This window comes from Pseudochaenichthys georgianus, chromosome 12, assembly GCF_902827115.2.
Source record: "Pseudochaenichthys georgianus chromosome 12, fPseGeo1.2, whole genome shotgun sequence".
Lineage (NCBI taxonomy): Eukaryota > Metazoa > Chordata > Actinopteri > Perciformes > Channichthyidae > Pseudochaenichthys > Pseudochaenichthys georgianus.
Window position 1 is genome coordinate 12,605,085 of NC_047514.1, and position 18,480 is coordinate 12,623,564.

At 41.0% G+C, this 18,480-nt stretch overlaps 1 protein-coding gene across 5 annotated transcripts in view; it reads right to left on the reverse strand.

Annotated features, from left to right (window-relative positions):
• Positions 1-18,480, reverse strand: part of LOC117455998 (rab GTPase-activating protein 1) — a 64,094-nt gene that overhangs the window by 41,402 nt on the left and 4,212 nt on the right. Inside the window, exons 2-12 of one of the 5 annotated variants that reach the window (XM_034095692.2) lie at positions 11,567-11,802; positions 9,504-9,533; positions 8,128-8,389; positions 7,448-7,661; positions 6,904-7,078; positions 4,145-4,305; positions 2,468-2,578; positions 1,545-1,611; positions 1,356-1,458; positions 709-878; positions 350-470 (exon numbers count right to left, since the gene is read on the reverse strand). In XM_034095692.2, the coding sequence (XP_033951583.1) occupies positions 350-470; positions 709-878; positions 1,356-1,458; positions 1,545-1,611; positions 2,468-2,578; positions 4,145-4,305; positions 6,904-7,078; positions 7,448-7,661; positions 8,128-8,389; positions 9,504-9,533; positions 11,567-11,719 (1,567 nt within the window). In that variant the 5' untranslated portion in view covers positions 11,720-11,802. Of the gene's footprint in view, positions 1-307; positions 471-708; positions 879-1,355; positions 1,459-1,544; positions 1,612-2,467; positions 2,579-4,144; positions 4,306-6,903; positions 7,079-7,447; positions 7,662-8,127; positions 8,390-9,503; positions 9,534-11,566; positions 11,803-18,480 lie in introns of all 5 variants that reach the window. The other 4 variants (XM_034095689.2, XM_034095690.2, XM_034095691.2 and 1 more) reach the window with 4 other exon arrangements.

The following is an 18,480-nucleotide window of genomic DNA, read 5'->3' on the forward strand; positions in this document are numbered from 1 at the left end:
GCTGATGAGGGCAGCACAATGGCTCATCATTAGCGGGTACAAAAGTAAATTGTTTGCATTATCTTGCCAGTTAAGTGATCGAGGGTTTTAAATCTTCAAACCATTTTCATATGGTTCTTATAGTCAAACTTCTTCTGTGGTTCCTGTGTTTGCAAAGAATATTTCCATATGGTTTATAAAAGCAAAGTATACCCGTTGCTATATCTGGAGTGCGTTTTTAAATAATTTTCTATCTTTGCTTTTGTGTGTCTTTAATATAAAAAATAATCCCAGAAGAAGTGACTTGAGTAGGATGGTTTCCAATCACCTTCCTCTTCATCATCCTCAGGTGGAGAAGGGACCGTGGTACCTGTGGGCATGATGTCGGGACTCGCCGTGGTCTTCCGTCTCTCCCTTTCTGTCTCGCTCTCCAAACTCACCACCTCATAAAGTGTGTCAGAGGCAGGACTCTTACGCTCCTTACGCTCCATCTGAAAAGAAATGCATTACAGAGACATCAGATAAACTCCAGAAGAAAGTGTCAAGAGATCCTCTTTTGATTAATGGTAAAGATATACAGTGCTTTTTCATTCTTTTTTTCAAATATAACACAATCTCAGTATTTCAAAGCAAACCGTGGTTTGCTTTGAAATACTTTAGGTCAGAGCAGTTATTTGGTGTAAGTCACAGGGACGTTGGAATGGAAAATCGTGCCACGACCTGACATACCTGTCGTAGTTTAAGGTAGAAGGTCTCAGTGTAGTTGCGCTTGCTGAAGGGCCAGAACAGCCGGTCATTTGGGGAGCAGACTCTGACCCTCGTCTCCAGCAGGAAGCGCACCGGCTCCTCCACCTCTGTGATCACCAGGTCCACTGCTGTCGTCATGTACATGAATTTGTCTGGTAAAAATAAATAGTCCAAATGTTTATCCCCAGTGGATGATTCTCTTCTTTTCACCATCAATAACAAATTCATATTGAAACAAACCCTGCAACTGTGTGATTATTGGGAACACTGGACTTGTTGTGTATGAAAAGGAAATGGCGGTGCATGTTGTATGGCGCGAGGGACGAGTATGTTACAAAGCACTAAGTCATTTGGTTGTCCTTATTATTTTTTCAGATATATTTATACGTGACCTGTTCAAATATTGTAGCTTCTATATTAGACAATTATTTCAGTTCACTGTCCATACATTGCTCTTTAACAGCTTGATTTGCGGATTTGTTTGAATTTTGGGACTTAGAAATAAGTGAAATATTTGTGTAAAAACATGTTTCAATAAAAAAACTAATTGAGCCAACAAACCATGAAAATAATAACTTTTTAAAAAAAATCGGTTTTATGTGAATTTTCTACATTTCTTTGGCTGTCACCTTTGGGCGTTTCCTCATTCACAGGCTGGAACTGAGGCGTGTTGGGGTTCCAACTTCCTGTGATGATGTAAGACTTCCCGTCGGAACTCTTTCCCATCGACTCCTGAAGGGGCACCAGTCGGAAGAAGTTAGCAAACACACGCAAACACAAAATGACATACATACACACACATATACACGGTCACCCACCAGATCTAGCAGGTGCATGTCGCTGTTCTTCACATTTTTCCCAGGGCTGAGCAGGAGACCGAAACACCTGGAAGGGGCACACATGAAAGCACACAACACACACACGACAAGGAGAGAGAAGAAAAAGTGTTATGAATAGGATTACATAAGAAAAAAAGGAAAAAAACCAGAGCGAGAGCCAGACACAGAACAATAAATCCCTCTATAGAGTACGACCAGTTGATAAACATCACATGTTACCGCAAATAGCTTCCTGCGCTGGTCCTGTAACGAAGACCAGAACATCGAGAATATTAAACACAGCCCTTCAATCCTCACCTTCTCTGGGCTCATCTAACAATAACAAACCACCGTGAAAATGGAAGTCTGCTAAAAAGGTGATGGAATGTTTACACTTCAGCAGATTGATCAAACCATGGAAAATGAGGAGCCTCTGGGACAGACTCAAATCAATCACAGTCTTAAAACTGTGCCGGAACACTTAAAACGCAGGCCGACAGACGGATGTAACAAATGTTCACCGGTGTGTGTTTATCAATTAAAGATGACTGATTGCTTTCTAGTGAATGGCCGGCTGTGTTTTAAGCTGACACATCTCAACTTAACGCAAATACAGGAATCTCAGTTAGTCTGACAAACGTAAGATGGATTCTTTCCTTAGACATTTATCTTTCAGGAGAATGCCTAAGTGACATGTTTTAAGTCATTTGCTGCATTCCCTTGGGTTAACATTCATCTATATCAAATCTCTTCTGCATGCTTTTGTTGTTAAAACTCATATCTGTCGTTCTTGTTGTACTTGAACAGGTTTCCTGAAAGCATTGCTGTCTTTATAACAGATGTTGACTTGGTTAATGAGAACAACACTTTAAACCAGTTCCTCTAAGGATGCACCAAAGTGATGTGTTTGTGCTTTATTTTACCTTTCAATAGCCAGTTCTTTATTGCAGGTTTGTTGGACATAAATGACAATTTTCTTGTCCATTCCTGCACGCAGCTTGAAGCTCTGCTTGTCCTTGTCCTTTGCTACAGCACTACATATGTGAAAGAAGAACAGAAAAGATCATTAATAGAAAGAAGAGAGATACATGTGACATAATTATTCCTAAATGATGCAGCAGACACAGTGATGGTTTGAAATGACACAGTAAGGAAGATTCATTATCATTTAAGAGAGCTAATGAAATTAAAGTCATGTTAGGTCATATTTGATCACAGATGAATATAAAGGGAAATAATAATCCTGCAGTTTCATGTTTAACTTTTACCAATGAAATGTAGCAATTATTACTCAAACAGGGAAAATAACTAAAGACATTGACTCATATTTAGAGTAAACCCATGTACTTTACTAATAGTAAACATGGGAATAAGAGCCATTTCTAAACATACTCTGCTTTAAAGGTGGGGTAGGTAATTTTGGAGAAACTAGCTCGAGTGTGCTAGGAATTTAAAATACACAACCGGAAAAAATCTGCCACTTCCTTACAGAGCCCCTCCTCCAACACACACAAAAGCGCACATGACCAATGAGGGCAAATAAATGACATTACCCACCTTTAGGAGCAGGATATAAACCAGATTTGAGACAGAAACAGTATTCAACATTCCCCAAACCTTCTTGTGAATACACTTATGAGGAAACACTTAAGCACGACGATTTTTCAGTGGAAAAATATCCATAAATCAATTTGAAATCTATTGTTAACATTTGGAACCTGGCAGTGTTCCAGGTATTTTTTTTGTTCCTGAAGAATTTTAGGCAGTGCTCAGATCACAGAAATGTGCCTTTGTGTGAATAGTTAATGTACAGCATGGTCAACTATTCAACTAAGTCATGGTTTTACCCCAGGTTCTCTCACTGCAGATACATTGGATTGGCAACACCCTATTAAACAATATTCTTAAAAAAATGTATGATACTTCTGCTTTTCCAGATATTATACTAAATACAGTTTCTATAGAGAATACTTTTTATGCTTTACTTCTACAAATAAATTCTTCCACCCAAAAAGAGTCAATGTGTGCTTGCATGTGAGAGCTGTTTGCTTGGAAGTCAGCACACTAAAAAATAATCAACCTACAGCTAATGAGGGGGAAATATGTGCCAGTTAAATGTAACCACAGGCCTAATTTTGCTTGTTTTGTTTCCAACTAAGACTATCTAGGGCTGTTTGTGAAAACACAGAAGTGACTCAGAACGGGAAACCAAAAAAGAAAAAGTCAGGGAAGATGAGCTGAATAGAGCAAACACACAAACGGTGTGAGCTCTTATCAATGTGAGAAAAAGATTGTGTTTTTAATCTGTAAGGACAGAATGTCCGTCTACTGTGAGACACAAAGGACTCCCTAGCTTTTATTTTTCTTCTCTGTTCCTCTGTGTTCTTTTCATCATTTAAGAGTTACTCTATTTCATGTTTTTTTTACTAACATTTACACCCCTAAAAGGTTTGTGACTTCTGTAACTGAAAACGGTTTGATTATGTTTCCACACCTTTGTGCAACTCCATGTGTATTAAGACAATGTACACCACTTCGTAACCATCATAAATGATGATTCCATGCTCAGAACATCTACATAATTGACCGTATTGTCTCACCTGAAAGTACCCTTGCCATCATCCTCTCTGATTTCCTGGCTGACAGTGAAGGTAAACAAGTCGCTGTCAGGCGTGAGCGGTGCCGGCTGCTGAGAGGAAAGAACCGCCTTCTTCGCTGAGCGCCGAAACGCCGTGGCAAAACTGTACAGTATCCTGCTCACCTGCAGGAGGAACACACACAAACGGTTTAAGACAACATTAAGGCAGTATAATGAGGAGAGCTAATAGCACATATATTAACAATAATCAACAAAAGTGTTAGTTTAAATAAGCATCCCTGGCTTTAATCAACTGTAGTCAACAGCAGCAACTTGGTAGTAATTATTTCCTTACTGACATTTACGGAAATGCTTTTCCACTCACATGATATTTGACTATTACTTTACAGACATGTGCGTGTGATTGCAAAAAGATCGTTTCCAGAATAGGATCCCTGATCATCTCTAATTCTAGTAAATAGCAGAGTTTGGGGGGTTAGTGGCCGAGAGATGATGTGGGGAACCTGCTGTTATTAATACATAACAGCTTTTCTTAGATGTTCCCATGGCCAGAGTATAAAGCAGCTTCTAACATCTCCAACAAAAAAGCCTTTGTTTTGTTCCCGCTGCAGTAGAAGGATGTTAGGACATCCCAGGGGTTGTTTATTGAAAAACAACTAGGGGCTAGATTCAGGAGATGGGGAATAAGTGGAGTTAGAGGGGGTCGCCCTCTGTATGAAATGATGTTATTAAAAACACGATAATTGTTGTTTTGTATGGTTCTGATTAATGCTAGTTAAAGTGAACAGTTTCCGACGTTTCTAAAAAAAGTGCCCTTAAACTTGACAAATCTTGTTATATCGGGTGCTTCTTTTCTAACAAAGGGAAAACATTGGTTCCTCTTTGTAAAGTAGACATTTGATTTAAATTAGTGAGTGAAATAAATCTATTAGAGCCCTACAGATCAGATAAAGATTTCTGCACGCGAGCAGCACATTTATAGGCAACAAATGGAAGTCAGTGGGGAACTTCATCACCATCACCATCACCATCACCAGCAGAAAACTGTGAACTCTTAGAAACTAGCTTTGGGGTCTGTCTTGGAGGTCCGGCCCAAAGGAAGAGTAAGAATGAGGAGGTTGTTTGCTTTATGTACGAACAGTTCAGCTCCAAAACCCACAAATCTGCTTAGGAAAGGATATTTCTGCATACATGTTAAGAATTCTAAAAATACATGATGAGAGAAGGACATTATTTGTCTGAAGTATCTCATTTCTCTTTCCAAAATTGTCATATTTTTGAAATTAGGAGGAAAAAGTAATCAGATGCTCTTTACAATTTCATTAAGTAATGGGGTCAATTGCTTAAAGCACAAATGAGACAGCTGGGTGAACAAGGCCATAAATAGTTTTAGTACAGCTGTGATGTTCTGCCAGAAGGTCAGCTCAGTACAGATCGGCGATGAAATTATTGAATAAAAACAGCGCATTGCAAAGTCTTACAAGTTTTTTAAACAATGGCTTTGAAGCTAAATTGAGACAAATGACTAGGGCATCCTTGTTACTGAAGAAGCAGGAAACCAGCTGGCTGGCTAACTCCTGTTTAATAGTTCGAATGAAAGTGCCCCTTCCAAAGAAAACGGTTAAACATTCTGCATTTGGTGTGCGGCTGGGGGTTTGGAATGAAGAGGAGGGCGTGAGGAAGAGGAAGAGATGGGAGAGAGAGAGAGAGATGAAGACAGAGATGCCCGGTTTCCAAGTAACGGAGTGAATCACTAGGGGATTAGAAGAGTGTGTGTGTGTGTGTGTGTGTGTGTGTGTGTGTGTGTGTGTGTGTGTGTGTGTGTGTGTGTGTGTGTGTGTGTGTGTGTGTGTGTGTGTGTGTGTGTGTGTGTGTGTGTGTGTGTGTGTGTGTGTGTGTGTGTGTGTGTGTGTGTGTGTGTGTGTGTGTGTGTGTGTGTGTTACGGGTAGGTGTCTGGATGATGTGGGGCTGATAAAGTAGTCTGGGGGCTCTTAGCGACATTGAAGGAGAGTGCTTCCATGAGTGAGAAATCAGGTCACTGAACACTGAAGCATAACTTTAACCCAGTTTCAAGACTGGAATCACTATCTCCTTCCTTTATATCTCTAGTCAGCCTACTGTTTATAAGCAATGGCTCATCTTCTCCCATTTAAGTTAGCTGGAGGGATTGTGTGTACTTTGGTGTTTGTGTGTGGCGGTACATGGGCATTGCAGCGCAGCAGTGCAGTGCCTGACATAATCCCTCAGGGAGCACTGACGAAGCTCCCAGAATGCCGTTGAACCCCGGGGAACAGGCTGGAGGGAGATCAACATTCAACCACAAGGTCAGGCAGAATCCTGCTGACAATATGAGTGTGTACTCGTGTAAATGTGCATGTGTGGTGGAGACAGAAACTGTGTGAAACAAAAAGTGGCATAATGAGATGAGGAGCAGTGGATTTATAAGAGGAGCTTTTGCGCCCCCTTTGGTTCAATATTGGTATAGCAGTAACATTGGTTCATAAATTGTGGTTTAGTGATAAAGGTTTGTTCAGGTTTTGCTATCTGTTACCGCCCCAGATGTTCATAAGTTCCCTTACTTTCACTTGTAATGGAAGTGATGTAGGCCACTGTCGTCATTTTGTGCAAAAATGCATTCCGAAGTTTTGTTAAAGTTTTGTTGACTTTTGAAATTGTCAACCTATCCATTAAATGTGTCGTCAGTAACCATAGTTAAACTAAAATTACAAATATCAATTCATTAATGACCGAATACTCACCGCTTCATGGATTTGGCAGCGGAACACGTGGATCCTGAAGATCTCGGCGTTGAAGTGGCTCTCAGTGAAGGCAAAGCAGTCGCTCTCTGGTGTGCCATCATGGCCGCGCACACAGAACAGAATCTTGTATATCGGGTAGTTGGCGATCTCTGTACTGGTGTTGGGGTCCAGCAACCTGTTAGAAAATCAATAACAAATATATCTGTTTGATACCTTAATAGAAGCTGTTGGTTTACTTAGATTACATACATTCCCAAAATCCAGGATTCTATTTAAGTTTTGATTTCAGATTTGTTTTCTCCAGAGACAAAGAGGAAACAACATTTGGAGAATTACCTATACTATTTTTGATTTTGCTTTGAAATGTAAAGCTCATTTTAATCGTTGTTTTGGTTTAGAATCAATATCATGACACCTCTGATAATGTGCATATGACAACCAATCAAACATTTAATACGCAATAAGATATGCATATTGTATGTACACATGTGTATGTTACATCCCACTGTAGAACTGAATCCAATAATCTGTACGTTCTCCGTACCTGACAGTGCCTTCAGACACGCCTGGCACAGACAGTGTGACGTCCAGGGGGAGTTGGCACTGCCCTCTGAGGATACTCATCATACGGAGGGCCTCCAACTCACTGCGGGGGGCGTTGACCGAGGCACAGCCCAGATATGTCAGCTGGCTGAACACAACGCTGTCTTCATCTGGGATGGGACTGCTAGGACTGCCCTCTGATGAGGATTCATCTGCTGCAGAGGGGCAGGGTGTAGGGAGGGGTGGAAAAAGGTGAAAGGATAGAAAGAAATCTGATTACTTTATGAATCCCATTTTGATTTCATGGCAAACATCAATATTCTTTTCTGCTGAGAAAGGCATAGTTGCCTTGTGCAAAGTAGAAATCAGGTGAATTAGACAGTGAATGTGTAGAGGGGAGATAGGTGAGATAAACATTCATATTTATCACTGAAATGCAGGCAACAACTGAAAGAAGGAGACAATAAGATGACAGAAATGGCAACAAAAAAACGTGTCTGATACAAATATAAAAAGAGGCAATGATAGAAGTTGACTAACTTCAAGTATTCTGTATGATTTAGAATCCTGTGATATTCCTCTGAAAGGCAACCCATCTATAAAGCTGAAGATAAGAGCCATTGTATGAGCTCTTTGTCAGTCACAAGTAAGTAGAATAAGAAAAGTCCCATCATGCCTCACCTCGGTACGACCTCTCGTTCAACTCGCTCTCCTGTGCCGTCTGAACAGGAAGCACCATCTCCAGCTTGGGTGGCGGAGCGCTCAGAGGGTCGGAGCCCGGCGCTACGGGTGACGCTGTCGTAGCAACAGAGCCGCGGTCGCCCTCTCCTCCGAGGGTCTCCATTCCTGCTTCTGACCTGAGTCCGGTGTCGGCTACCGAGGGGTCCATGAGGACATCCTCTAATTCTCTCTGGAGCTGCTGCTCACTCCCATTCCCCACAATCTGACACACACACACACACACACACACACGGAGGGAAAGAAAACAGACACAGATAGAAACAGACATGAACAAAACCTAAAAGGCACAAGGCAAAGGAAGATGGCATAAAAAGAAACACAACAATAAAACACCATCACAAATATTGTTTGAAAACAAAAATCAATGTAATCATCATATCATTTTGAATTTAAGATAATCCTTCTACCTATATCAAATTGTATTTATTATTTTCTTAAACAGTTTGTATAATTGTGCAGTAGCTATGCTGATTTTGTTATTCATTTCAAGTTATTGCGGTGTGTTCAAGGGGGAAAGATGTCTTGTTTTGTATTGGTGGTATTCTTTACATTTAGTCAAATATTAGTCATTAGTAGTGAGTTGTAGTTTGTGAAAAACCTGACATCAGATGAGCCATGCCAACACTTATTGTCTGAGCTTATGCCAAAGTTAACAAATCAGAGAGCAAGCTAAAGGTGGGACAAACCATGAGGTGCCACAGAAGGAGGCAAGGCCCCATCTCCCTGCCTTGGGTAAGAAATGGAGAGCAGACTGCAGCTGCAGACATTGATTATGTAATTATCTCATTTACCAGCCTGTGTGGTATATGCCATTATTGCACGGTTGAATATTAAAGTAAAATGTTCCAACTATGCTTTGTGAAGACAGCCATACATCTGGGCCTCTGGGGTTTAGGGTTATATATCCAATGCTGTTAGACTCAAGCAATTATCGAGTAATGAGATGAGTACTGCCGTGTCTATATTAATAGTCCTAGCACCATGTAATAAAACAAAAGATTATCATTATCAAAAACTGATAAAGCAGCATCAAATGTAGGTTCACACGTCTCACAAAACCTTGTCATTGCCTTGGGATTCATAGGTTGTGCTTAAAGTCTAGGAAATATCAGATAACACTACAGTCCTATATGTGATAAAGTCTAAAACTACCACCACCGAGACCTGAAAAAGCTTGCTAGGGCCATCACTCAAAATACACAAATAATCACAGACAGAATCACATCACAGAAAGAGAGGGAATAAGATAGACACGAGCAAGAGAGAGTCACAGAGAGAAGAGGAGGGGAGGAAAGATAGCGAGAGAAGAGACTGACCTTAAAGCTGACCCCTTCCTCAGAAATCACCTGCATAACAAACAACAAGTTTAGACACACTGACTCCTCTCTGACTGGATGGGAAGACTTGGAGGGAAATGTGCACAAGAGTGTGTTGGAGAGAACCAATACATGATATCTGGATGACCGCGTGTGAGAGAATGGAGTGATTTCACCACTGCATGTTGAGAACAGACGATGTATGGGGGGGAAACGCTTTCCAGACGCCACTAGGCTGCACAAAAGTGATACCTCAACGCCATCAGAATACTATTTTCTATTTGTCTCATCAATGTGCAAAATCATCTTGAAGCACAGCAAAAAAAGAGACAGGAAAAATGTGAAGGCTTCCTATCAACTGAATAAGCAACATTTATGCTCCGCTGGCGCCATCTTCTGGTAACTTTACCACATAACGACGACAATTCCCTCCTTAACTACGACCAGGCACAGTACAGTAAAGATATCAATTAATAGACACAGTAAGAACACAACAACACAATGCTATAAAACAAGTGTGGAGGAGAGGAGAGGAGAGGAGAGGAGAGTAACCAGAAACCCTTTAGGGATGTTGGCTTGTAGCTACATTTCTTGCCTCAGAAAGGCTTATTCTCTCGTGGAGAGACACACCCTGGTTACAAAACATTATTTTCCCTGACAATGAGTTCAAAGCACTCGCTGCTGCATCGCCACACTGTTGTAAACTAATATCTGCAGAGTGAGCACTAGCTGAAGCGCTGAAGTGAATTTCAGAGGGCAAGGGCATACTGTGTGAGACATACTGCGGTACCATAGCACATAACAGAAACAGCTGACAAAAGATAAATATGCTACTTTGCTGACACTGAATGAAAAACTGGTAAAATAATCATCTAATTTGTTCTTCATTTTCAGCTCAAGCTAAAAATGGTTCTTTAGTTGTTTGACCTTTCTCTACCACCACCGAACAACAGTTAATTAAACAGACCATTTACAGGGGAAGAACCCTTACAAATGTTTGTATCTGAACTTTGACAGGGTTGAAAGACAAGAAAGTTCTTCACTAAAATCAAAGCCTGTGACAAATGCTCTCAGTTTCTGGAGATTTGTGAAGATATAAGAGCTTTCTGACTATAACAAGCTAATAGAAACCACATGTAAAACACACACACACACACATCTAAGATCGAACTATGAGAAGAAGGTAATGTGATAATAAGAATGGTTAAAAAGCAAAACAAGGAATGGTTAGCCTTATGGTTAGAGTGTGAGACTTTAAAAAGATGGACAAGAGTAGTGATGAACATGTTAACAATGGAATATGTACGGACTGTAAACCCCCACCCCCAACCTACAGAAGTTACAGATGACATTAGTTACAGAGGAAACTAATATGGAGAGGTTTCGGTTCATCATACTGTGGGTCACTCCTAATCAGTTTTGACAACTACTTTGAACATATCGCTTTACAGTAGGGGTGTCAAACTACATTTCATCGCGGGCCACATCAGCATTATGGTTGCACTCAAAGGGCCGGTTGTAACTTTAAGACTATATAAATATATAATATATAAAATAATGTATTATATTACATTATTGGTTCTGCATTGGATTATTATCGGATAGGGTAATAACTACATAATTAACTACGTCTGAAAGCAGAAGTCTAGGGCAAATAATTGCAAGTCTCTTCAGTGTGCATGTCACAAAATGAGATGCATTGTGGGACATGTAGTTTATGGGCAACCTGCTTCTGTAAAGCGGCATGTAACTGTACAATAAAAAATTATATTCTTTGCAAGCTCTTGCGGGCCGCATAAAATGGGGGCCGGATTTGGCCCACGGGCCTTGAGTTTGACACCCCTGTCATTTTTCCTATGAAGTCAAGACCTGGTTTTGACTATTATCAGTTGTTACCATGAAATCAGAATAAGAAGCAGCTTAGGAAATGATTAATGCCCTCGAGATAGTCATCAAAGTACATTTAATTAAATTGTATATCCAGCATTTTTACTCTGACCAGCTGTGACGTCTCCTTTCTCTCCTTCGTACTTCCGTCCATACCTACACCCAACCATCCTTACCTTCAGTCCTGTCTTTTCGTCATCACTACCATTATTAGTGGAGGAGGGTGTCTCGTCCCCCAACCGGGACACAAGGACAAAGTCCTCACTGTTGAGGGTGGACACTGAGTCCGAGGACACGCTAATCTTCCCCACCGAGCCCTTGTCATCCATGGCTGCCGCTGTTAAACTCAGCCACGCTGCTCATGAATGGAAGACGGGAGGAGAAAGCGGTGGGAGATGATGAGCAAAACCACCTGGAAAAAGGAAAACAAAAAGAAAGAAAAGAAGCAGAAAACAGTCATGATGAGATGAAATCCATGAAAGGCATCTATTGAAGCAGCCGTAAACCACTTGGAAGCTAGCCCTGTCGTCATAGAGTAAAACAACTCATGAGGAGGTCTTTTAAAATCTTAAGAAAACCTTGCTTTAGAAAACAGAGAGAGAGAGTGTATACAAGGTACACGGAGAAAGATGAAGTAAAAAGCTTATCTGTGGCTCATGTGATGCAAATGTTACTCTCGGAAGAATAAAGAAGAGGTATTTGCAAAATAGCTTGATGCAATTTGAAGCTATGTTGATGTCATTTTGAAAAAAGAAACATGCATATGAAAGGGAGGAATAGGGATCAAACCAGCCTTCCACAACCTTCAAATTATTCCATGTCAATATTGCCCTGATTCAAATGCAATGGTGGTCCCCCACCGCTTAATAAGAAATGTGAACCATCCATATATTACCAAACACAAAGGAATAATGCACGTCTGTTTTCCCGGCCTCATGCCACAACCACAAATACCCTAAATCCTGGGAGAAACACGGCCCATCATCCGCTCATCTGAAATAAGTATTGTTTTCCAAAATGCTATCTTTTTCTGCACAGCTGATGACAGGATGAAAGGATTTTCTTTCAACCGATATAGGAAGGCAAGAAAAAGGAATAAAGGAAAAATGATTATTCACTTTTTACCTGTATTGGCAAATTCTAAAAACTTTCTTTAGTCTCTACTGGTGAGTTTCAGATTATTATATGAGGTTAAAGGAATGTACAAATTAGTTTAACAAGGTATATGAGGTACAGCTGTATTGTTACAGTCATGGCATGAGGTAAAAAGGAAGGTGCCAGTTGAGTGTAACGCCGAGTCCACACGGCAGCGTGCGTTGAAGCTTGCCGGCGGGCGTGTCTGAAGCTCGACCAACAACCAATCACACGAATCTCCCGCCCCGGACACACAAGCACACGGTTTGATTGGCTAGAGCTTGTACTGGCATATGATTTGATTGGCGGACGCTTCCGTCGACGCTTGAAAAGTTGAACTTTTCTCAACTTCTGAAGCGAGCAACGGAGGCAAAGCGAAGCGACGGAACCACAATGCAGTTCGGCAAAGCGTGATGTCACCCCATTGAAAGTGAATGGGAAGCTGCGTTGAAGCTTCAACCCACGCCGCCGTGTGGACGGGCCGTTACACGGGAAGAAAGGCGCAACAGAAGGTTCTGGCAGAGGTTCAACAACAGATCATAACAGTCTATTTCTGGCCTTCCCCTCTATCCTCCCTTTTATCTCTCCCATTCTCTCTCTATTTCCTTCTTCTTGCCCTCCTTATCTATCCCGCTGCAATCTTGTATTTTCTCACTCCCTCTCAAATACACGCTGCCCTTGCACTCCTTATTCCGACGCTCTGCTCTCCTGACGAATCCTCGCCCTTCCTATTGAAAGCAGGCCCAACAATGGACAAATGAATAGGAAAAAACATCTACAGCAGAAAGGTCAAAGCAGTTAATAATGTGTGTTACTTACTTATAATAATAATATTAATAATAATAATAATAATAGGGACTTTTATAGCGCTTTTCATGAAACTCAAAGACGCTTTGACAGAGAATTAAGAAGAGAAAAAAAGACAAGAGAAAACAAAAAAAAATAGATGACAAAGAAATACAAAAAGAGATAAACAAAACAGAAAATAGGGGGGAGGGGCGTGGTCAGTGGTTGAATGCAGTGTTGAACAGGTGGGTTTTGAGTGATGTTTTGAATGCTGTGAGGGAGGAAGAATCTCTGATGGATTGGGGTAGTGAGTTCCAGAGGGTGGGTGCAGCAACGGAGAAGGCTCTGTCGCCCCAGGACTTGAGGTTGGTCCGGGTGGGGAGGGACAGGAGGTTGGCAGCAGCAGAGCGGAGGGAGCGATAACATTGTTAAACGGATCCATAATACACCTCAATAAAAATCCATCTCTGTGGGACTAGAATGTTTTACAACTGATATGGGTGTTGTTATGAGGTTACCATGCACAAAGTGAGCAACATACACTGCCAGCTAACGGCTTGTCCTCTTTATCTTCTCAAAGCCAATTAGAGGAAATGAGCGACTGGCAGACATCCAGAAGTCCTGGGCGTTGTTTTTCACTGGTGTTTGAGTTTAGAGACAGTCACAACAGGATGAGTGACCTTTGGCCTCTGACACCTCTGGTTGACAATACATATCTAGATTCTAATACAACTCAACCGGACAATTACGAGTCATATATCTTTAGGGACGGAGTCAAACTTGTGATTTGGTTAACTTGGCCAAGACCAAGGAAAACATTGTGTAGTTGTGTATTTGGGGTTTGACACTGAATACATTATAAAAGAAAAGTAATAGGAAGTCATATATTGAATGACAGCTAACTCACTCACGCTTATGGGAAATTCAAAGATCAGAAAGTGTGCGCCATATGTGTTTATTTAATTTAATCTAGTATGAAATTAATGAAAAAATAACTATAGCATCCATTTCTTTAAACAGAATTGCTACAAAAAATATTGGGCACAAGACGGCAAGTTTTCCAGATAATCATCGTGTATGTTAACGAACCATCCTGCTTACGTATACATACATCTTGTACAGAACAGGCATCCTCTTCGTAGGATAAAACCTTTTATTATATCACTAACCAATCACCTGCTGGGATTGTCAGTCTATATCTGTCACAAACTACATGTTTCTTCATTTAAATAAAAACTGTACTCACATCGCACTCAGTAGCATTTGTAACACTCCTCGTCCTGTTTCTGATCTTCTCAGGCTTTTAATCTTGAAGACACATTCCAGATGTTAACTCTACGTTTGGCTCAGCAGGCAGCTTTCTATTTTTAGCACACTTGTCCTCCAACTCATTAGTCTAGTTCTATTGGCAAAAAAGCTGTGTTTTTGGACATTTTGCTCGTCAGTTCTGTCACAGAGGATGTTCCTGATAATGCTTATATTATCACAATCCTATTCAGTTAGTTTCACAGCAAACAACAGATAGATTTACAAAAATAACAGCATGATTGAATATTTAATGGAAAAACAAACTTGTCAACAAAATATTGAAGTAGAGATGGTGATAGGATCAAACGATCAAACCCAAGAGCAACGCCTATTAGGGCCAGGGTCGCAAAATGGGAGGTCTAATTTTCAACGTCATAATTCATCTGCCCTTGCACAAAAACCAAGCTTTGAAATCTGCCTGTGTTTTCATCTGTTCATCTGTTCAGAATACGTTCATTTCCTGAAGCCTTTTAATCAAATATCATTAGCAAGAAAAAAAACATGTATTCGTCCATAAAATACTTTGCTCAATTAAAAAAGTTACACCAGAAACCTAACTTAGAGTAGATGTGTAAGTTAACCCCAGAGTCAATCACTTTACAGGAGAGCAATGTAATGATGCTGAGAGTACACACACACACACACACACACACACACACACACACACACACACACACACACACACACACACACACACACACACACACACACACACACACACACACACACACACACACACACACACACACACACACACACACACACACACACACACACACACACACACACACACACACACACACACACACACACACACACACACACACACACACACACACACACACACACACACACACACACACACACACACACACACACACACACACACACACAGCTGTATAATAAGCAGAAATAAGCAGAAATAAGCAGCGGCCCGCAGGCGCACACAAACATCGTGTGTCTGCCTGGCTGCTGACTCCCACAGGCTCATAATGGTTGCCTTGTCACTCTGCTTCCTCCCAAGCCTCAGTAACAGCCCTCTGCTGCCAAGCCACTCTGTTCCTCTTCCACCTTTTCAGAGCCTTGGATTATTTCCAGACCGACACACAATCCCATGCCTATCATGCTATTGATTGTTACAAAATTAGCAACAGCATTTCCTAACAAAATGCCGTAGGGGGCCCCTATTGTGCAGGAGTATAAAAGACCATAGTAGAAGACTGTTTAGGAATCGTCTCTCTATTTTCTCTCCAGTTTCAACCTTTCTTTTACCTACTCTTCCATCTTAAATGTGCTTTGTGGATCTTGTGGTATTTTTACATTCATTAGCTTTGCAAATCTTATCCCCCTTTCTGGACAATTTGGACTTTTATTTCCCATGTAAGAGCGCAAGTAAGAGCCAAGGTGAAAAGAGAGGAAAAGCAGGAAGTCGTTTCCTCTGTTGTGTGTATTGGTGTCACCATGGCAACAAGACCCTCTCAATCTACTGTACAGTGCTGGTTCATTAGTGCGAACCACCTCTAGCAAAGAAAGAAATATGTGTCGTGTGAATTACGTTACGAGTTAGGAGACATTCATTACACTTTGAACGTCAGTCCATTTTAAACTTTGGCATTATTTTAATTAAAACATTCATTATTTTAATTATAATTGTTTTCTTTCGGTTTCCATGTTGCTCACAGGTGAGAGATAGCGATGGTCACATGTTTCAATATATAGAACATAAAATAATTTTCTATAAAATATTTCCCAATATCTAGTGATCTGAGGCAATGCTTTCTGTTTGTTTACCAATTCATTAAATCTATTATTTACTATTTGATCCATCGACTAATTGTTTCTGGTCTACATCTCATTGTATTTCTTCTGGATTGCAAACCAAGTTGTGTGGTGTTGTAGTGGTGAGTTTCACTAACTCGACAATTTCAACTAGTCCCAAAAGAGAGCAGTTTAATCAAGAATACATGAGAAGAGTGACCTCTCTAAGCAGTGTGTTGCAGTTTAACCAGGTGCAAAGCATTTCAATCGTCAGTCCATGTGAAAAGGTGTCTTTTTTCCTCTCCACTGTGCGGCTGAACAGGCTGTCCAGGGCTGCCAGCTGGGCCCTGTGTGCACCTCACAAGGGAGAGGAAGACACAGGCAGAGAGCATTCAGGCTCCGTCCATTTTCAACTTGCCTCACAGCATTGATTTCAGCAGAGATAGCAGGGAGAGAGGTAGGGTACAAAAGAGAGGGGAATGAAAAGGAGTGGAAGAGGAGCTCTGAATGAAATGTGTAAATCAAGGAAACACACACACCCTCATTTTCATCTTATTTGAACAGTGTAAACATCTAATAAGAAGATTCAACTTATTGTCATTAACGAAACGGTTTCTCTGCATTTGACCCATCCTAGTGTTAGGAGCAGTGTGCTGGCACCATTATGTACGGCGCCTGGGGAGCAGTGTAGGGAACGGTGCCTTGCTCAGGGACACCTCGGTAGCACTTGGTCTTTCCGGGACTTGAACTGGTGACCTTCCAGTTGCCAAGACAAGTCCCTATGGACTTCACCAAGCTCCTCAATTTCAGATCTACAGCAGAGCACAGACTCCAAGTTGGCTTCCCAGGAAGTAATCTTCATGTTTTATACTTAACAAAAAACATTGAGAAAAGGTTTTTAAGGAAAATGTATGGGCTCAGAACAGTCTCATAATACACAAATGCACACGGAAGGATTCACACTTGTATTTTTCAATGCACACACAAATGTGTTCCGTTTCATATACATGTAAATAACATCCAAATACAGAAAAAAGTTTTACATATGTATTTTTGATCCTCACATATTTGTTTTCCGTTTAAATCCTCTGAACCTGCAAACACAAACCGCTTTCTGTGCATGGATCGCTGTGTGTGTGGGTTTTTTGAGACTCCCCTGACGGTCAGCCGATTCATACATGTAATTGTTTCTCTCCGGTGCAGGTGCAGGTGCAGCGATTTTAAACGGAAAACAAATATGTGAGGATCAAAAATACATATGTAAAACTTTTTTCTGTATTTGGATTTTATTTACATGTATATGAAACAGAACACATTTGTGTGTGCTTTGAAAAACACAAGTGTGGATCCGGAAATACAAGTGTGAATCCTTCTGTGTGCATGTGTGTATTATGAGACTGTTCTGAGCCCATAAAAACTTGACACCTGTGTGTTTTAGTGAGTTGGTTTCTAAGACAAATAGTTATTAAAGTTGTTAGGCCTTCTGAAAACAGAACTGAAATGAGTGTCACTGATACCTGGTTCACATATGTGGTTGAAAAAAGGAAGAGTGGTTTATTGTAGTTGTTTTATACACTCTGGAAACTAAGGCTGCGGCTACACGAGGACGAAAACGGTCGTTTGCGTTACTGTTTAGTGTCATATAGACCGTTCGGCCGCACGAGGACGACCGAATACGGCACTAAACGACTGAGGAAACGATAACGGGTCTCAAGGTGGATAGAACGGATACGCAACGCTCTGGGGGGTCCAACGGCTCCGTGTGTACGCCCTATACGATCATTTTATGATATTGATGAGGCAATAGCCCCGCCTCTCCTGCTCACCCCCGCGTCAAAGTAAACTGCACACTGAATTGAATTCAGATTATTTATCTTTCTCTCGATATGGACATAAACGCGAGTGAAGTCTAATCTGACAGGACGGAGACAAGCAGCTCTGCTCACCTGCAGCTCCTCCCGCTGCAGAAAAACACACACTTCAAGTCAGATCATCACCCTTAGCTATTTTAATTACCTCTCAAACTCCCTAAACTAGTTATAAATATGTTTATTTTTACTGTCGGCCGGGTCACTCATTACTGGATCAGCTGCTGCATGAGACA